Source organism: Paralichthys olivaceus, chromosome 1 (genome assembly GCF_024713975.1).
Source record: "Paralichthys olivaceus isolate ysfri-2021 chromosome 1, ASM2471397v2, whole genome shotgun sequence".
Classification (NCBI taxonomy): domain Eukaryota; kingdom Metazoa; phylum Chordata; class Actinopteri; order Pleuronectiformes; family Paralichthyidae; genus Paralichthys; species Paralichthys olivaceus.
Window position 1 is genome coordinate 23,701,556 of NC_091093.1, and position 21,364 is coordinate 23,722,919.

Sequence of the window (21,364 nt, forward strand, 5' to 3'; positions counted from 1 at the left end):
GTCAGGTGAAGAGCAGGTGATATTTTTAACAGGAAGTCGAACCCAGACACGAGCTTGAGTTTGCTTGAGCTCCCCCTGGTGGCTGGCTGCAGTATAAATCCTAAACACTGGCCCCTCAATGTTAACAGATGGGACAACAATTTGTGTTTTGATTGCTTCTAAAATGTTTGTTTCTAATTATCACACTGATGAATGTTTAAGGTTTCATTTTAGGATGCTATAAAATGTGAAAAATCATGATTGACAGCTGCAACTGACTCACGATTGGTCAGCTGCCTATAAGGGTGGGACCTCGACACTGTGGCTCCAATCCACGATCACTGCTGTGCAGTCTCTGGCCCCAAAGGATATCAGAATCACAAGATGGCTTCCTTTTTGTACAGTGGGACGATTTGGAGATTGGTCGTCCATCTTAATAAACAGTCTCTGATGGTTACAGGTGCAACAGAGCACAGTTTAAATATATACCAGCAGGAGATTGTTGAGGAAACAGACTGGAACAAATTCACATATTGTTGCTGTACAATCTTGGGTAAAATAGTCTGTTTGCAGACAAGACCTCATCACAAAATAACTCCTGGAATGTACAGAGCATCAACAGTGGACATTTCCCCCAACAGCAGCTGAGCGAGACAGTGTCGACCATTTCCTTTTTACATGAGGCATTAAAAATTATCAAATGTGCTTGCCAACAATTGTATTATCTTCCTTTTGACTTTTCATCGAGATTTAAACTTGGCATGGGTTTTCATTCAAGATTTCACAGCAAACAGCTTCTCGAAAGACGCCTGTGGTTGTCTGGTTTTGCCAAACAGCTGTTTCATGGCCACTTGGGACAAGCGGGAGAAGAGTTCCTGGACGGGAGAGACGATTCGAACGAGAGAGGCAGAGAGGCACAGAGATGGGGGGGGGGGAAACAAAGATGGAACAGAGCAGACAGACAGAGGGACATAAAGAGAGAGGATTCAAACATGTGAGGCCATCCACACTTGCTCGATTGTGTCTGTGGCCAGAAGCGAGAGGAGGAGAGTGGGAGGAATAAAACAATTAACATGAACAGTACTCTGGGGAATGTGGGTTTCCTTGACAACAGAGGGCAAAGCCAAACAAACGGACTCTTTCATAACAATTCAAGACAAACAGAAAGGTCTCCTTTGGAAATAGGGGGCATTCCTTCCTGTTGTCCTAGAGAAGAAATACAAACAAACACAGTATATATAGTTTTTTCATATTCTGTTTAATTCTGCACCCCATATTTCAAGTGCAATCATTGACCTGCACAGGTAAAAGTGAATCACCAAACAGGGAAAAACTGCTCTGTTGCAGTGATGAGTATATATATCTACAGAGTGAAGCTAGAAAACCAAAGAAGTTTGGGCTCGTGAGAAACCAGCAGAGAGAGCGAGGCCGCAGAGCCGATCAACATTAACGGGATGAGAGGAGGGCGACACCCTGGCAGACCATCCTGACCCAGATAGAGCTCCAGAAAGAGAGAGAGGTATGTGTGTGTTAACTGTCAATTTGGGTTTTGGGATGGGTGGGGTTTTGGGTAATTCAGAGCAGTGTTTGATGAGCCAGCAGGTCCACCCTGAGTCCTGGCAAAGGTGCTGATCTATAATCAATTGCAGTTGAGACGTTGAATATCTGAGAATCTTATTTGCTTCCTCGCTGAGAGATGGATGAGAGGATTGATACCAGCCCTCACGTCTGCACAGCAAAAGCAAAACTGCACCCAGCAGTCAGTTAGCTTAGCTTAGCATAAAGACTTGAAAAATAAACTGTTTATAAAAATTGGATGACACATCTCCACTTTATCCCACTATCCAGAGTCAGCTGACAATCATGAAGTTTCACCAAGTTTTTTAAGTCAAATAACTCATTAAAATTAAACTTGGAAGCTGAATTTGTGACATATTGTGCAGCCAGAAGCCAGGGAAGAGGGTGGAGGGTGGGGGTGGGACTGGCTCTTAAAGGAAAAATTATTTGTTAGAAACACTGAAGCTCACTAAACGACATGTAATAAGTTTGCTTTATCTAAACAGGAACCTGTGCATGAAAGAAACAATTATGGCACTCAGTAAAGTGCATACCCCCATCCAAGCCAAACAGTCCCCCTATGAAACCACATTTAAATCCAATAAATCCATATTTCTGCACCATTTGCATGTACTCATAGATATCAGCTCCAATATTTAAAAAAAACAAATGAAAAACATTGACCACACTCATAGATATCAGTCCACTCTGTGGTGAGTGGGCAGCAAACACAGCACCTCTCCTCCTCATCTTTAGGGACTTAAATCACAGCTCTCCATCCTCCACTCGGTGCCACAGCACAGCCAAGAATGGACCGTTTCTATGCACCGACGCCGGTGACGTCTGTGGAAATGTACATTGAGATGAACTTTAATCAGGAGGGCCAGAGCAGACGGTACTGAGGCCTTTTGGAGTACAGGGGGCACTTCTGCAGGCCTGTAATGGGTTCATCTTGGGAGTGCTTTGCTGGTGCAGCAGCATTTCAACCGCAAACAGGAAGAGAAGAAAAATTAAACGATTGAAAATGATTCAGTAAAACAGTATTGCTTCTTGATAGTGCTTGTCATCTTTGCACCAGGGGCCATGCTAAACTTCTCTTTAACAATCCAGTGTTATTAGATGTGAAGCCAGAGTTTCACATCTTGAACTGATATCCCAAGAGGTAAATAAAAGAAAGTGAGTCAGACACAGTTTTAACCAATGGTGTCACAGGCTGTGACGTGGTGCCCTGACTCTGTGGCTTCACGTTGAGCTCAGACCGATCAAACATGATCCGTTTAACCAACTTTATTCTTGTATCAACCTCCGTGTTGCTCACAAGCTCACAGGGCTGATGGGAAATTCATGCAAATGTACCCTTCACCGAGGCAGCCTGATTGGTTCGCTGCGGGCGAGAGAACACTTATAAGCCTCGAAAGTTAATACAAATTACTGATTTACTACTGAAACTTCTCAGTTTCATGTGTCAAACCTGCACATTGTGAAATGTTGGTTCGAGATTTTAGTGTATGTTCTCAGAAAATCCTTTTCTTTCAGTTCAGTCCAGAAACATGTGTTCTGTAGTCAAAGGTCACGACCACAGTGTAATGACAATAATAACACTAATGTTTGAAGGAATACTCACATAAAAGTAACTAAACAGGTTTCAGCAGCAGTTCAATAAATATCAAATATACACGTGTACATTTCTAGTATTTTAACTTGGATCACATCAGGCCCACTGACCATAACGTCTCTGGTTCGATTCCCGCCTCCCCCGTTCTTCCTGCAATGTACTGTTAAGAGCTTTGAGTGATCGTAAAGACTAGAAAAACTCTATATAAATACAGACCATTAAATTCAAAGTGGAGCAGTGTCGTGTGTATTTGTAATTATTATTAAAATTCGGAATTACTATTATTATATTTTATTTGTCACTGTGATCAGGTAGTCTGTGACTGGTGTGTGACTGTGTCATTTCACTCAGATTTATTATACAACTATTAACTTACTATTGTTTGAATTTAATTATTATATGATTATATTCTTCAATTCCATGTTTGTAATCTTGATGTGAAGCTTCTTACATGTTACTCTTTAATTACATTTTCTTAGAAATGGAGCCAACATTTTATTTTCCAACCCGACTCCACCCTGCTTCTGCTCCGGCCCAGTCCTGTGGTTTTTCAAAGTTGACCCCAGCCTGTCTGCATGACCCTGGGGAGGCTGAGAACATCCTCCACCTTGTTCTTTCCATCTTCCCCTCTTTTCTGGCGGCACTTGTGCCAAAGGAAGTCATTACACCAAGAGAGATTTTGTAGCTGCTCACACATATTTAAAAATAGATGCGTCCAGTCATTCACGTTTTTATCTCTGAACAAATGGGTCACTACAATGATTTAACATTTATTTGTGTGTGTGTGTGTGTGTGTGTGTCTGCGTGAGTCATGAGGGCGATCAACCAAGTGAATCAACAATGTGAAACAAGATGTGTGACAAGATCAACATTTTATCTTTCCATATTATGTGCAGGGTTTGTTTGCCCTTTGTGTAACAAATTGTATAATGGAGAATATATCAAAGCTGTAACTTTTAATGTATTCATTACTTCACTAAGTATATGTAACAGGACTAATATTTTGAAAGCCCAGGTTACGTTGGGTTGCACTTTAAAGATGAGACGTAAAAGTGAATGATCACAAGGTCACAGTCACTTACAGCCAATGAGTTTGTTTTGTTTGTCTGTATTCATGTTCCCCATGCTTTGCATACGAACATGATTTCTATATGTTCTTGTTGTGTTTGTTACTTTTCACTGTGAATTTGGGGAGAAATCTTCAATAAACCAGAAGCAAGGAAACCTCTTGTGTCTGTCTGTGCTTTAAGGGAAGTATACACTTACAAATACTGACAATACTTCATTCCTTTTCCATTATCCTACAGTTCCTCTCCTCTACGTGTCTCTGTCCAAATTTTTGTCCTGTCCTGATGATCACAAATCATCCAATGACAATGAATTCCAGGCAGCTTCTTGTAGCTTGACAGTACTGAATGTGAAAAAAAAATGTGGTAACTGAAATGATCGAAAAATTGTTTTTTGTAATAGAAAAACTTCTCTGACGAGGCTCCTGCTGTTATAGTTGCTGAAGCAAACCAACATGAAGCCTGAATACAAATGCTAAATCTGCATTTAATCTGAAAATGATTTGTGTATTCAGCTCAGACTGTTGATGGGTATGAAAATGACATAAGTAGAAATAAATAAATGTGGGATTGGGTTTCTCTATATTTGAAGGTCTTGACCTTGTTAAAATTTAACTAATTTGAATACCTTTTATGTTAGTTATATAAATACATGTAAAAAAAAATCCATTAATTGTCCTTTTCATTCCCCAAATGTATTTATTTTCCATATAATTATTTACCACTGCACTAACTTAAAGATGTACTTCTACTCTTGTCAGTTTGTGTCCCTCACAGATGGGGAGGTGACGGAGTAAGTGATGGGATGTCATGTGACCGTGTTGGAGTTTGGAATCACTCCCGCTGCCTCCAGTCGTCCGCAGATGAAGGAGTGAGCTCAGACAGGCAGGAGCCCCCCCCTCCCCTCCTCTTCATCATCCTCACCATCTTCCTCCTCCTCTGCAGCGCACAATGGTCCAGCTCCTCCGCCGCTGTCGACCCGGCTGCTTCTGTTGGACGACTCCACTCCATCCCGGATTAAATAAAGCTGTCAGTTCCTGAGAGAAGAGCCGAGAAGACAACTGCTCTGCTGTGGGTTTTTTGTGTTTTTGCAGCAGGGCTGGTTCACCAGTTCAAATCCCTTCACTGCCTCTGACACGTCGGGCTTGAGGAGGGGGTTTTCCCCTCAGTGTTCAGCCACCAGCTCACCTGCAGAAGACAAACCATGCGCTCCAGGTCTGCGCTCCCCGGGTAAGTCACCTCTATGCCCATGTCTGTCTGTGCGTAAAACTTAAAAAATAAATAAATAAAATAACTAAAGGGAATTTCCCTTGCACACATCTAATCGGTGCAGTAGCAAATAAAGAATTGGATGAAGAGGGACTTGACAGAAAACTATTGCGTGTTGCATGAGTTACAGGAGACTTCACATCTCCATGACAGTTTGGTCCCAGTGAGTGACAGATACAGGACGGTGTCATGATTACAGTTTGTCATGATGCCTCATGAAGCACTTTGAACTGCCTTGTTGTTGAAAGGTGTTAATAATAAACTTGTCATTTCTCAACTGTGCCAAATATACAAACTCTGGTTATTCAGCCACTCTTACAGGTTTATGGTCATGAATCCCCACAGACACTCAAGGAATGTTCCATCGTAAGGACTGATCTTTGCCCCGTCTGACGTATTTGCAGCATTAAAAATAGTGGGAGATCCAACTTCCAAATTCCAGTGCTGATAAAAAAAAATTTTTTTTAAACTTCCAGCTGAAATACTTTTCCCTCAACTCCCATAGCTTGTAATTATAAACCCATGATGCTGCGTTTAGGAATGAGGATGTTTTTCACGCTGAGGGGCCCAGACGTCCGGTCTGAACTTGACCCCTTGGGATCTACAGAAATGTTGAGTTTGATGCACTTCATGTTTTTAGTATTTCACCTGATCTCTCCTACCTCCCACCCACAGGTTTACCTCCCTCCTATTTCTCCTCTTCCTTCCCTCCATTTTCTCCTTCCGCCCCCACTGGATTCTCCAGCGTGTCCCTGTGGTCCTCCCACAGAACACTGAGCCTCGGCCTGCCCCACACTTCCTGTCCCCGGCCCGTCTGGATGTCAACTCCCCCTGTGACCCAGAATGCCACAAGAGAGCCCCCCAGCTAAGCTACTGGGACCTGCGGAGTCTTCTGGCCTACGAGACTCTTCACTCTAATGGTCAACTGACTGAGACTGCCATTGGGATCTATGGCTACCAACCCAACTCTACCACCAGCACAGCCTATTCCTCTAGGTTGTCTGAGAAGGCTGCGCGGTCCCACGTCAGGAGAAAGCGTCAGATCTTCGGCCATGACGGACGTTTTAGCATCGCTGGACAGAACTTCCTGCTTAAATATCCGTTCTCAGTGGCTGTCAAACTGTCCACTGGGTGTTCTGGGACACTGGTGGGTGACCGTCATGTTCTCACAGCTGCTCATTGTGTTCACGATGGTAAAAACTATGTGAAAGGAGCCCAGAAACTCAGGGTTGGATTTTTAAAATCCAAGCAACGAGATGCACAGTCTTCTTCCTTTTACCTTCCCTCCAACTTCACCAACCGCGTTGAGGGTGGCATCGCTCCCTACAACCCCCCAACCAACGACAAAATGAAGTTCCAGTGGATCAGAGCCAAGCGCACCCATGTCCCCAAAGGATGGATTAAAGGGAATGCCAACGACATCGGGATGGACTATGACTATGCTCTGCTTGAACTCAAGAAACCCCACAAACGCCGCCACATGAAGTTGGGAGTCAGCCCACCGGCTCAGAGGCTGCCGGGTAAACGCGTCCACTTCTCAGGATTCGATAACGACCGTGCAGGCCAGCTGGTGTATCGGTTCTGTCGGGCTGGCGAAGAGACATCAGACCTGCTATACCAGCACTGCGATGCTCAACCCGGGGCCAGCGGCTCAGGTGTCTACGCCCGAATGTGGGATGGGAGGCGTCGGCGTTGGGAGCGGAAGGTGATAGGTGTGTTTTCCGGGCATCAGTGGGTGGAGCGACAAGGGGCATCTCAGGAATTCAATGTAGCTGTGAGAATCACGCCTCTCAAATACGCTCAGATATGCTACTGGATTAAGGGAAACTTTGTGGACTGCAGAGAGGGCTGAGGAAATGGACACAGGTATAGCTTCATAACAACAGGCCCACTACATCCTCATGACCTTTCTGGAATATGTGGGCCACAACAATCCACACTTCTCACCTCTCTACTTGTAGCACTGACATAACATTAACATAAAAATCTTAATTTCATTTGCTTGCTCTCAGAAGCCAACATCAGTAAAGACAAATCCAGTAACAACACTAACTTATGTGAAGAGGCTGTGTTCATTTCATTTCTGCTTAGTTTCCTAAAACATGAAAGTGTTAGAAATATTTTTGGAAAAACATTTAGGTTCAGGTGGTTGTGCAGAACTGTGGCATGTTTTTTCTGTACCTTGGAACATTCATCTGGACAACAGGTCCTCGGATCTGGAACATGGACTGATGTACAAAGATGTGTTTGGAGTAAACCTAAGCAGCGCGGCAGTTTGACTTTTCATATCATTTTTCTTGAGCTAATACTAAAGATTGCACTGTTCAAACCTTTTTCTACTGAGTATGATTTTAGTGGATGAATGTATAAGTCAGCTACCAAAGGTGCCAACTTTCCAAACTATCATGTATCTCCTCTCAGTGGACACACTAGCTATCTAAAGGCACACTTTTCTCTGTCAGCAAAGTTACCGGTGAGGAAAGTTTTGGACGATCGACGACAGCAGATGACTCACACCAAGGCTGCAGAGCACATTTTGTTAAATGGTGTACGCTAATGCTTAGCTCCCCCTGGTGGCAAAGGTAAAACACTGCAGGTGTCCATTATGCAGACTAAGCTTGAGCCTAAATAAGCACTTTTTACTTCCTCCTCACACTTGTGACACTGCATTATTTTGTCTCTCAAACTGAAGACTGTGGCAAATGTAATGAAATATATGCTTTTGAAATATGCAACTGTGTCACATTTCTTTCCCGTGTCCTCAAACAAGACATTTCATGCACAGAAACACATTGTTGGTTTAAACCGCATTAGTTTTTTTATTTCCGATGTTTTCAGAAATACTTTGTGGAAACAGAACTCTGTAAAAATGCCGAACTATGAGGACCAGCTCCTGTGACTTCTCCAGCACTTTCAACCTGGAGTATGAACCCTGGAACATGGCACTGACCAAACAAACTCTGTAACTCAATTTGAACATTTTTTATAGCAAAGGGAACACAGATCGAAACCATCGCTGACAATTTTACAATGATCTCCTAATATCCTGTAGGCCAGAGGACGATCAAGTACAATTCTCACCACTGTGGTCAGGTGTTCACTTCACCTGTGATATAATGGGATTCACCAAACTAAGCAGACAGAATTTGTGTTATTTGGGAAAAAAACATTCAAGTAATATGTGACAAAGAAGCAGAATTTTAATCAAACCTCAAAATGTGATCTTTCGGTAGCAATGGGATGAGGGCAAGTTTAGGATGAAATAATACTATACCCATAGAAAAATTGATAATTCAATGACTGTGCTCACCAATGAGAAAGAGGGAGCCTGTCAATTCAAGTGAACAGCACCATTTAGCTGCAAAATCTGCAACATTCAAGTGGAAAATGACATAAAACCGAGTTGAAGCACCAACAGGCCAGTGTAGGGGCTGAGTTTGCTGAAGCAGAACAAACAGACACGTGCATGACATTTGGGTTGAATCAAAAATTCTCAACACTTGCTGCGATCCAGACAGACACACTTAAAAGTAACTTCCTCCCTCTCACTTAAACTCAACTCAGGTGAAATCCACAGCTGCAACAGGAAATATTCATTCTAAGATTTCCAACTTGGACTTTGCCCGCTGACGAAAAGGCTTCTGTTCAACTTCTATTGATTTCCATCTTGATAATTGGAGGCTCACAAAGAGGAGCCCACTTGAGTGTAAGGATGTTCACGTATGCGACTCCAGACAACAACAAAATGCAAGGCAACCTGTTTGTAACACCGTTGCGGTAACTGACAATACATGAAATGGTAGTGAGGTGACCCAGACAGTCCCTCCCCTCCAGCTATCCACACTCTTTTGATTTTGAATGCATCCTCCACAGAAGTGTCACCGTTAAACATCCACTGCTGTCGACATATTCGCTGTGGCTGGATCCTGGGACATTCAACTGAAAAATCGATAAACCACAATCATTCTGTTAACTGCATCCAGTTGGCAAAGAGATGAACCTGATGTCACATGGCCCTCACCCCCACTAAGGTTTAAGAATTCAGGCACCAAAATTCAACAGAACAGAGTCTGGATGGCTTTTAAGAGCACAAATGGGTCATATGCTATACCATAGAAAAAAATATACTTCAGCATGTCAAAGTGTGGAGAGGCATCAGTACCTTTTATGATTACCTGGTTACAGCAGCAGCCTTTTAAAGCAGAACCAGGGCAGAACATGAGTGAAAGTTTCCAAAGCTTGGTGCTGCTACTGCCCCTCCACACAGCCAATGATGTGAAACGAGCAGATACTGAAAATAAAAAGGTAAAAAAAAAAAAAAAAAAAAAAGGCAAATGAGGACAAGTACAGCATGCTCTGTTTTAGCAGTGGATAGGTGTGATTTAATTAGTGACTGATCTCAAGTCAGTCAATGTTTTATCTGATGTCCACACTGAGGCTCTGCTCTAAGATTAGTCGGACAAAGTTCGGAAATTCACCTATTCTCAGTCTGGCAGGAAGTCACGTGAGAAAATCAATCCCTCATGTCTGCAGGACAGGGGGAGCTTAGCTTATGTCCCCAGCACATAACATACTATAACACAACTGAATTTTTATTTTTTTTACAAAACTTTTGAAGTTAAACAAAAGAGATATAAAAAGTTTTGAGCTGCTGGTAGGTAGATTTTAGAACCACTGGACAGAACAGAGCTGTCTCTCCATTCTCTCTTTATGCTTAGCTGGCACCAGCTTCATATTTCCAGCACAGACATGAGTCACATTAATCTTCTCATTCCTCGCCTGATCGTAAATAAGCTTATTTTCAACGTTGTCAAACTATTCCTTTAAGAGCATCGGCTAAAGGATCAGCAATAATTACTGCAGCAATGCTGAAATGATCAAATCATCCTGCTTCCTCAGACAGCAACTGGTTCCAGATTTAAGATTCGGGAGCCTCAAAGTCGAAACAGAATTTAGGGCCAATCAGGATTCAGGATCAGGCACGACTCCTCATCTGGTTTGACTGACTGTCGGAGGCCACGTCGTCTGTCATTGGCCACCTGCACTTAAAATATCTTTGGTGAAAGTCACCTCCTGGCATTCCCCGACTTCCCTGTCACCTAACACAACATGCCAATGTTGTCAGTGTGGTAATGCCCGGGCGTAACTCGAAATAGTATACAAAATAAAAATATTCTTTTAAATAGGTATATATAAACATTGCATTAAAAATAGAACCGTATCAAAACACAATTATGAGTTCACAGTCTGTCCCTTAACCTCCAGGCGTGAGTGCCAAACGACCCTCCAGTCTTCCGCTGTACCAGACCTCCTCCAGTTTCCCCTCCAAATCCAGAGTCCGTAGGTGAGGTCTTGCTCTGCGGAGCCTTTACTGTGATTTGAGCCCCAAAGTGGTGGAGGACAGAGGGTAGGAATAGGCTTTGCCCAGCACGATGCGGTCTCGGAGCAGTTTAAAAAGGACATAGTAGTTGCAGAAGAGAATAAGGCCCAGAGACAACGTGTGGTTCCAGCGCTCAGAGCGCAGCAGAGAGTATAACTGGTACAAAACCACACTCGACTCGATCCAGATCAGCAGGTTCAGGATCCGCAATGGCTTGTGAAAGAGAAACTGAAAGAGCAAACGACAGGAAAAGAAGATCAGCAAAGAATATACAGAGCAGACAGAAGGTCATGGGTGAACAAACTTAATATCCAATGGCCATTTTAAGACATTAACTCTGGAAAATGTCGGAAAAATTGGGTCCAGACAGAGTTTAACTTTCACATGCAGAACGCAGCAGGAGATCGTGCAGGTCAGACAAGTAAATGTACAGAACATTCAGGCGAGGGGTGGCGCAGCATGCAGCAGGCAAAACATGTCGTATAAATTCCACTGCAGAAAGAAGTTTTCTTTACAGCACGTCAACACTGGCGTCGGCCCTTATCATTATAAGCTCTCGGAACTCGTGGTCTTTCCAAGCCGACATTTTTGTCTGCATCTTCTAGAGAACATTGTTTGCTTTTTGTCTTTTTTCAGTTTTGCGTCTTTGTGTCAGTAACTTCATCAAAGCACCTACTCACTACCTGTGAATTCTCTACACATTAAAATATCAGTCAACTGTCCGGAGTGCAGTGCTTGTGTGAAAGCAGCTTAAGATACAAAGTACAGATACTCACATAAAACCTTGCATGGGAAACATCAGAGGGCAGAGCAACATTATAGGGTCCAACTGCTTTATACAGAGATCGACTGTGTCGTACCAACACCCCCTGAGGCCAAATAGTGCTTTCTGACCACCTGCAAAACATTTCAACACCACAGTTACACACAAACCCCTACAAGAGTCATTTTAAAACCCCTGAGAGTGATTAAAAAAGTGGGGACAAAGGGCCACTCACACATGCTGAGGTGCGTTGCTGTACGTGCCGTGCTCCAGTTTCTGCCAGCGGCCCAGGTGAGCTGCCGACCGATGAAGCAGGTCGCAGTAGCTGGGGGGCAGCAGCTGACTCATCAGCATCACAAACGCATTGATCCACACCATGATCAGATGCTCACACGACCAACGCATGTCATAGTACTGGGTGCTCTGTGCAGATGGAGAATCAGAGATTACTTGATCTAAAATTTCAGGGGACTGAAGGAAGAGTAAAAGCTTAAGTGACAGATACCAACCTTGACGAAGCAGAGAGGCAGGAAGGCGACATAGTAAGCGCTGAACAGCGAGTTGAAGAGCACCTCCTTGATTCGACGGTTGAAGTCGCTCTTCAGCTCCTCCACCTCGGCTCGAATCAACTCAGGTGTGTGCGAGTGCGTCTGTGGTGGGCAGGTGTGAGTGGGCATGTGCGGCGAGCTGGAAAACTGCTCTCGGAGGTTCTCTCGCAACAGGAAGAGGAAGTCGCGTGGTCGAAAGAACGGGGCCTCTGCTAGGTCGGTCGTCTGGTGATCGGCTGGGTAATCGCAGTCGGTTGGCGCCGCTTGGCTTTTCCCTCCCTCCTGATGGAAACAGCAGAGCGGGACGTACACACCGAATCTGCCCGGGAGGGAGGGCGCCAAGTGAACGAGAACAGAGCAGCGAGTTTAAGTTTAAAATGATGATGTATGAAAACAAAATGGTCAGAAACACAAAAGGTGGGTCCACATGTCTATTAACACACATTAAAAAAAATAAAACCAAGAAGCAACACTATATGAATAATTTACTCACGGGTATCCCAGGAAGAGGAGGTTGAGCACAGAGTGGTTCTTGCAGAGGTTGACCAGCGTCCAGCAGAGCACCCAGCCACACATGGTCAGCAGGCAGAGCCGTGCCGCGATAAGAACCACATAGCGGAGCAGCGATCCGCCGCTGCTCTGAGACACCTGGAGGAGACGACGTTATGAGTCACAGATATCAGAGAGACCCCAGAGGGGCGACAGGAGCTGATTGTATATACAAGTCTGTGGTTACCTCTGAAACTATCGTCCAAACAAGCCTCCGGGCCAACATGACTGTGATAAAGATCGCCAGGTGATAGTCCATTAGATGAAAGTTCTGCAGGAGCAGCACAGAAAGAATGAAAAGGCTAATATCAGTTTTCCATTGAGACATTATTGATAACTGTCTTTTTATTAAGGAATAGGACAACAAATACACATGACACAAACTATTAGGCAAATATATTTTCACTTTCAGTTCTCCAAGAACAAGAACACCTCAGCCAGACAATGAGACAAGCAGCTATGAATACAATTTAAATATTACCATAAACAGTGGGTAAAAGAAGATAAAAGAAATACAATAAAACTAAATGAGTAGCTTAATACGTTAATGTATGATATGGACATTTATTTACAAGTCCACTTTATCTGCTCTCGTATTTCAAAGGTTAACTTAAATTACCACCCTGTGATTGTACGCCTACACCGACCAGTCCAGTTTCAGTTTACATCTATTTTTCTTTTGTCCTCTGAAATCTAATCAATAAAGCTTTGAATCCAAATGACAACTGATCAAATATTGAAGACATTTCCTAAAAAGGCAGACTTGATATATCATGTTCAAGAGACTGAAAACACTCCTTGACCTTCGACCAACCAAATTGAATCAGTTAATCTGTGAGTCATCGTGAACATTTGTGTCAAATTTAAATAGTTTCTCGAGGGGTTCTTCGGATATTGTGTTATCACATAAATGAAATGAAGACAACATGCCTGCTGCCTGCCACAGGTGGTTTCTGGTGCAGAGGAATAAAAGTGCCAGACATCATAATGTTGAGAGTTGATCACTTTATAGTCAGAAAATCTAATGTAATCTTATTTTAGAAAGTGAGGCCAAACTACAACTTTAGACCGAGCTGCTGCATTTTGATGCAGGAGATTATCCGAACAATGTTTATTTTCTCATTTGAGATTTGTTAATTTGTGGCACTGTTAAAGTTTATGTGTTTACATTTGAAGATGGCGGCTAAAATAAGATGGGGGATGACATGAGGGGAGAGGTTACAGGCAATAAAGTTTCTAAACTGTGGATACACATAATGGGTTGCAGGAATATCAAATACCAGATGTCAATACAAAGATCATACATTAAATTGTTTCTTTTTTTAGCAGAATATAAAGTAATACCTGAAACATCAGTAATGTACGAACAAATGTTCACCCAAAAAAAAGCTGCACAGACGTTAGAAAAGAAAACAACCTCACAAAGTTTCCTGTTGCACAAAGATTTGAATCTGTTTCATTTTTAAAGATATGATGATTTCAATCTGCCACAGACAACAAAGTTGTTGGTGTGTGTGCGCTTAAGTGTGCGGTCAAGGTTCAGTGTGTAGAATTTGCATGTTGCAGCTGAATACCCCTCACCCCACCCTCCCCTTCCTAACATGAAAAATATCCCTGGTAGCCTCCAATTTTCATGAAAACATGAAAGATGTTTAGTTTGTCCAGTTTGGACGACTATAAAAAAAACAAAACATGGCGGCCTCCGTAGAGAGGACCCCCTCCCGATGTAAATGTAAAGTTATCACATATAAAAGGCCAATTCTAGGGTCAAGAAACAACAGTTCATGCAATTTATGTGAAACACACTTCACAAAAACATCATTAGGATTATTTCATATTAAATTTCTGCTAACAGATCCCTTTCACCTAAATCTTACACACTTAATCTTTAAGCGTGTACGTGTGTGTGTGTGTGTGTGTGTGTGTGTGTGTGTGTGTGTGTGTGTGTGTGTGTGTGTGTGTGTGTGTGTTTGAGTTCTTACGAGCGAGGTAGAGGCAGCGGGGTGGCTGTATGGGTACCACCACACCGTCCTGTAGATGTTGATGTACTGGACAAACAAGGCCACCAGCAGATAAAGAAAGAGCAGTAACTCAAACAGCAGGCCACTGTCCAACGGCAGCTCGGGGATCCGGGAATGGCGGACAGGCTCTGGAGTAATGAGAGCCGAGAGAGGCGGGGCCGACAGACCCACCGAGTTACTGCTCCTAAAGAATACACAAGAAAAACCAAAAATACAAAACAAGTCAAAAAGATGTATGAGGAATAGAAAGGTTTGTGTCACATCAACTAAAAATTTACAGAAACATTTACACAATCAAATGTCAGCTCAGTAAAGTAGGACAGACAAACCACGAGGCTCGGCACTGATCTCTAATAAAAAAAAAGATTCAAAGAGGATATGAGTTAATCATCTGTAACCTTAATTCAACATGAATCAAAGTCACTTTTAAATGATTTATTTTAAATTCCAAACATGAGCTTGTTCCAGTTTCTTCACTGTCAAAATGTATTAATTTCCTATGTTTTCACAGGAAAATCTTTGTGTTGACTGAGAAGCACTGGGATTGTATCGCTTTGGATTTTAGGAACCTGCATTGTTCTGAATTTTTATGTCCCTGTACTGATTCATCAAGAAAATGATCTGCAGATTAACCAATGCTGGAAATAATTGAAGACTGTGTTTGACTTCATTTGCACAGAAATGCATCTTTATGGCATCTTATGTGGAGTAAATATGTATTTTTCAAATGAAATGTATCAGACGTGTACAAACGTGCAAAAAATTAATCTTTTAAAAATGTTTGGATTACTTATTTAAATTCTGTCAAGATTTAGAGGTAGGATTTCTTACTGCCACACTGTTTTTATTTTTGAGGTGACACTGCATTAACATGAACATTTTGAAAAATACTAAAAAACGTCAATACATTGAACTAAACTTGTTGCAGGTGAGCATGTTCATACCTGTTCCTGAGGCCTGTACCATTGCCCAGGTTGCCTCCAACCAGAGTCTGCAGGGACGGCAGAGCAGAGCGACTCAGCTGCTGTCTGCTGGGGCCCCTGCGACCTCCTGGCATGGTCGCCAGTTACCGTGGCAACTGTGGACGCCACCCACCAACCAACCACCGCTGGGACTCCTCCCCTTCTCCTCAAAGAGCCACCATGTACCGACAGGCCACTGTGGAGGAAACGTTGATTTTTACTGGTTCGGCAGATGTTTGTTTGCAACTAAGGAACAAAAATAAAGAGTCATTACAGCTGTCGATGTGCTAATTTCTACAATTAATTAATATTAGCTCACACGTGGAAAAAAGTTGGAGTTGAATTTTTTTTTTGTGTCAGCATTAAGAATCTGCTGCACTTTGAAAACATATGCATGCTTCCCTGTTCATTCATTCATGGTGAAAGACACAAAGAGCGTTTGTTTGCCGCTTTGGTCTTTTCCTTATCAAACCTACTTCAGGTTAAAGACCTGACATGTTATCGTGACATGAACCATGTCAGCTCCACATGTCTGCCCTTTAGAAACCTGCTGGGGTTTTCCCCCCACCACCCAGGAACTGACATAGCAGGTGCAGTGAGCCAGAAATGATGAATCTCCTCTTGTGACAGCCCCAAGCTCGACAAACCCTCTCTGTATATCCACAGTATCACTTGTGTAAATTTGCCTATTTTTTGTTTTTGTCTTGATGACCACACAAAGTCTAAACGCATTCAAGCAGTTCATCTATGTGCAGCACTTTCTCTATTACACCTCACCCACACACTGTCAACACGTCGTTCAGGGGTGAGTACAACAAGGTGACTTAGGGTGACTTAGGCGGACTGGGATCGAACCACTGGCCCGCTCTACCTCCTGAACCTCTGAATGTTTATGAGTTATTTTGAAACAGTGGGTTCAATTGCTTTTGAATTTAAAACAGAGCTTTTTTTTTTATTTTTGAAAGTGAACTGAATGTCTATGGCCTACACCTATGTTATATAATTTGCTGACTTGTGTACTTACATTATCTAAAATGTTTCCAACAATGTTCACCAGAGAAATCTCCGAGGTTATTCAAGGTATTAGGTTGTTTCATTTTGGTCGCCTTTTTAATTGCATAATATTTTCTTTCCCCTTGAAAGGAACCAAGTAGATCAGTCTTTTGTTGTTAGTTTGATTGAGCGACCCCTAGTGTTCGAAGTTACATATTGTACATAGAAGGTAAATTTAGGGGAGTGAGACATGGGATGACATGCAGCAAAGGGTTGAACCCCAGCCGCTGTGGTAAGAACTATTAAAGCCCCCAATCTGATGATAATGTTGATGGAGGGGGGATCATAGCACTGTTGAACTGCTTCCATTATACTGACGGGTGTTTCTAATGTTTAATTTTACCTCGCTGATATAAAAGGGAGAAAATATTACCTCAGTGAAATGCAACACAGCTTAGCGACAGATAACATCCTCTTATGATCATACAGCTGAACCAAACCCTTCTTGAAACAGAAACCACAGAAAACCCAAAAAGTTCTTGATGGCAACATGCATAGATACATTCAAACCACAGCTTCACAATGCAAACAGAGCCGCCCCCAACCAACACCTACCCTGAGTGTCACACCTGTTTATATGCGGTCTGTCTGCTTCAGCTCACATTGGGAAACAATAACCTGGAGGAGTCTGCCAAGACAAAGACAAATGAAGTGCGGCTGTGTGCTCTAACTGACACGACATCACTCCATTGCTCAATAGCTAACAAATGATTTAAGGAGCTGTCGGCTGACTCTTAACTCAAAATATTTTGTTCATAAAGAATTCTCCTTCCTCTAGGCTTATGTAGGTTTTACATGTAAAGGTTCTGCTAAGCGTCCATATCGTCACGAGCGAGAGTGGAGGCCAACATTTCGTACATGTGCTGGAAGGGGTTGGCCAATCAGGAGGTGGGGCCTTAACGAGACAGGAGCTGAAACCAAGCGTTTCAGACCGAGGCTGAAAGAGGAGCTGCAGCAATGGACAGTTTGAGGAAAGTGGTTCGTCTTCTGAACATTTGAACATGAAAACATTTTCAACTTTAACCCAAATTAAAACGATTAACCTGAATATGAGCATGTGTCTCCTTTAACACTGAAACTGACAACCTGCAGTCGGAGGGAAATACCTAAACACCTTCTGAACTCCCTGACTCAACAATGCGTCAGTACCTGTAGGATTTGTAACGCTAATAACAGACTGTTTTATAGAACACACGCCACAACATTCTCACATGCCACAGCAGGAAACGAGTACGTGTAGCTAATAAACATTAACAACAGCTCCTCTCCAGTTTAGCTCTGTCAGTGAGCCAGCAAGAACAATACTCATTGACAAAATTAAATGAAATGCAGCCATCAATTATGTTGTTATTGATTACAGCCGGCGCTCCCTCCTGCTTTGACATGTCAAATAATCTGTAACAAAGGCCAATTAGCTCTGAGGCTGCATCACTCTCAGAAACTACACAGTCACTGACATTATACAACTAATATTCCAGATGTGGAGGGATATAAATAATTGATTTAAAAGACAATGAGCTGCTTCTTCATGATCTGTCAGCACCTCTGCTTCAGTTTAAAGTTTCTTTTCACTATAGAGTCGTGCAAAAACTGCTGCAGTGAATAATTTGACTTGACTTTTACACTTTCAGGATGCGACTAACAATTACTGTCATTAGGAACTTATCAGTTTCATATTTAGAGATTTAGCAATGAATGGTTAACTCCATGAAATCACTAACATCTGAACTCTTGAGGTCACACTGTCAAATGTCTTGTTTTGACCAAGAGCTATAGATACTGAATTTCCAATGATACAAAAAGACGTGTCTTGTGTGTACAACACGTCTTGATCAATGCAACACTTACAGGATAATGGATGGATAGATAAAAAAACAGAAAAAGCAGCAAATCAAACAAAGCAAACTATCAAAGTAAGAATTTCATTGTACGGTGCTGTGCCTGTATTAACTTAAGAAATAACAATAGAGATGATTGAATCTGTTCAATTTTGAAAGATGAAAACAGACAATTACTAATGACTAAGCATAGGATACTGTAATTTCTGTAATTTAAGTGACTGGATGGTTAAACTATGTATAATTGAATTTGTTTAATTATAAATTAAGGATTTAATTTAAGTTACACTCCTTAATTCATATTCATAGCATTAAAAACTTTTCTTTTTCAACCATCATACAAAACTGAACACATTTGGATTTTGGATTGTCCAATAAAATATCACTGGCTGATTCGTCCTTAATGAGAGTGAAAATCATGAAGTTACAAACCTCAAAAATAAGAAAACAATCTGGAAATTAAACTGGAATGAAAACAATTACAGACAGCTGCAGCTCGTTTGAAGGAAAGTCCAGAACCATCTGAGCCTCGGAACCTGCACAGGTGTAACTGAACTCCGTATTCAACACCTGACATTAAACACTGTAGAGTATGTATCATCCTGTCATCCTATCATCATCATCATCCCTCAGTGGGTTTTAAAAAGGTAGTTCAGTCACACCAGTCCAACCAGCTCCTGAAACACAAGCAGAGCACATCCCACCTCCACATTTCCTTTATACTAACAGGGCTAATGGAACATGATGGAGACGATAACACCCAGTGTGTTTGGGAATATAATACTGACAACTATATTAGATGCAAACACACACACACACACACACACACACACACACACACACACACACACACACACACACACACACACACACACACTGGAAACAGGAACTGTGAAGGGACAGTATGGGGGGTTTCGAAATTTTCTATTTTTTCAAAAAAACGAAAGTGAAGCTGCGTGGACCCTTTTTTCTGAGGTGTGTGTTTGTTTGTGTGTGTGTGTGTGTGAGTGTGTGTGCGTGTGCAGAGTTTTTCAATAAGGAAACTGTTTCCTGAGGTGTGTGTGTGTGTGTGTCCCAGACTTGCTAAGACATGCAGCGGAGCTCATGACATATGGCAGAGTTATGAATTCTCTTCACTGCGGACACTTGGAACCACTTGTGCGTGTGTGTGTGTGTGTGTGTGTGTGTCTGTGTCTGTGTGTATGCGTGTGTTGCGGTTCCTGAACGTTGCGTGAAGACGTCGATACTCACACAACATGGGGAACACACAGAGGAGCGAGCTGGACGAGGATGCATCAGTCAGTTGTGAGACGAGGAGTCCGCGCAGCGCCGAGCATTTCCCCGCCTCACAGCTCCACTGTCCCCGGCTGCGCTGGCGTGAAGACGAGCCGCGGCGGCACTGGCGGTGCTTCGGTGCGGTGGTGTCCCGGGTTAGAGGCAATAAAACGGGTTTAAAAGTTGAGCCCCGGGCTGGAGGAGCAACAGCGTCAATGCTGCACAGAGACCGACGTGGCAGACCCGCACCGCCTCTGTGAAACACGTCATCAGTGCGCGACAGCCGCACAGTCGCAGTTTGAAGCAGAGTCACAACTTTATTACTTTATTCACTTCATTCATCATATCAATCAAAAATGATCACAACAACACAAATAATGATATCAATAACAATAAGAAATAAAATAAACTTTATTTGTACAGCACAGCATACAAGAAATGCATCTCAAAGTGCTTTACATCGATATAACAACAATCATCATGTTAATTAGTTTCATTAACTATTTTGTCCTTTCATCTTGATTTAATTTTATTTTTTGTTTATCAATTAAATAACCTACTAGTGATTTTATCATTGATTTGATCAAATATTCATAATGCCATCATCAATCATATTTTTAAGATAATTGTCACATTGAATACTTCTGTCATTATGTTAAAAATACAGTGTGTAGAATTTTGTGATAAGTAGTGTTGAAATTACATGTTGCAGCTGAACACCCCTCACCTCACCCTCTCCTTCCAAACATGAAAAAGAACCTGTGGTAGACTTCAGTTGTCATAAAAACTCAAAAGGTGTTTAGTTTGTCCAGTCTGGACTAATGTAAAAAAACATGGCGGCCTCCGTAGAGAGGGTCCCCTTGATGTAAATATAAAGTATTTAAATATAAAGGACCTTTTCTGGGGTAAAGAAAACTACAATTCATGCAATTTAGATGAAATGAGGATTATTCTACATTAAATTTCAGTTCCCTTTCACCTAAATCTTACACACTGCACCTTTAAGATGATATAAACTATTATTGCATTTACTTTTTTGTTCATATTCATTTTATTAACAAAAATGTAATAAGTTATTATATAAACTAGTAATGATTTCATCATTGATTTAATCAAAAATTATATTATAATATCAATTATATTAATCAACAAGCTAATCATCACACTGATCACTTCTTTCAATTATGTTAGGATTGTATAAACGATAAGTGTTTTTATTGATTAAAGCAAATATTCATGATTTGTTGTGGAAATGTCATCCTCACATGACCTTTCTCTAATAGCTTGCCCTCTGTGCTAATTCCATTCCAGTAACTTCTTATCGAATGTTTCTCGTCTTCTTCCCTTATTCTGAAATGTATTGACTTTATTAATGGTAGCATGAATTTGTTTTATTGTTGATCAAATCAGTAACTTTATTTTTCTTTGATTTCAACCACCTTAGAGTTCATCAATGTAAATTAGTTAATATGATTTCATTTTAACACA

At 41.9% G+C, this 21,364-nt stretch overlaps 2 protein-coding genes and 1 non-coding gene across 5 annotated transcripts; 1 reads left to right on the forward strand and 2 right to left on the reverse strand.

Moving 5' to 3' along the window:
• Window positions 1-2,568: 2,568 nt before the first annotated feature.
• On the reverse strand, window positions 2,569-2,675 carry LOC138411255 (U6 spliceosomal RNA). Its single transcript, XR_011243907.1, has one exon. It is a non-coding gene; the product is annotated as a U6 spliceosomal RNA (small nuclear RNA).
• A 2,236-nt stretch (window positions 2,676-4,911) lies between these two features.
• On the forward strand, window positions 4,912-9,816 carry LOC109625177 (serine protease 23-like). Its single transcript, XM_020080306.2, has 2 exons — window positions 4,912-5,448; window positions 6,163-9,816. The coding sequence occupies exons 1-2, from the start codon at window positions 5,423-5,425 to the stop codon at window positions 7,337-7,339; spliced, it is 1,203 nt and encodes a 400-aa protein (XP_019935865.1). The 5' UTR covers window positions 4,912-5,422; the 3' UTR covers window positions 7,340-9,816.
• On the reverse strand, window positions 8,283-20,145 carry tmem39a (transmembrane protein 39A). 3 transcript variants are annotated; one of them, XM_020080333.2, is made up of 9 exons: window positions 19,853-20,145; window positions 15,693-15,906; window positions 14,710-14,932; window positions 12,915-12,998; window positions 12,672-12,826; window positions 12,140-12,497; window positions 11,866-12,053; window positions 11,644-11,764; window positions 8,283-11,095 (listed from the first exon to the last, which is right to left on the reverse strand). In XM_020080333.2, exons 2-9 carry the CDS (start codon window positions 15,803-15,805, stop codon window positions 10,856-10,858), a joined length of 1,482 nt encoding a protein of 493 aa, XP_019935892.1. In that variant the 5' UTR covers window positions 15,806-15,906; window positions 19,853-20,145; the 3' UTR covers window positions 8,283-10,855. The 3 variants fall into 3 exon arrangements, with proteins under 3 accessions (XP_019935892.1, XP_069381868.1, XP_069381867.1); XM_069525767.1 differs by lacking the exon at window positions 19,853-20,145 and adding an exon at window positions 17,333-17,351; XM_069525766.1 differs by lacking the exon at window positions 19,853-20,145 and adding an exon at window positions 17,319-17,336.
• Between the last annotated feature and the right edge of the window lie 1,219 nt (window positions 20,146-21,364).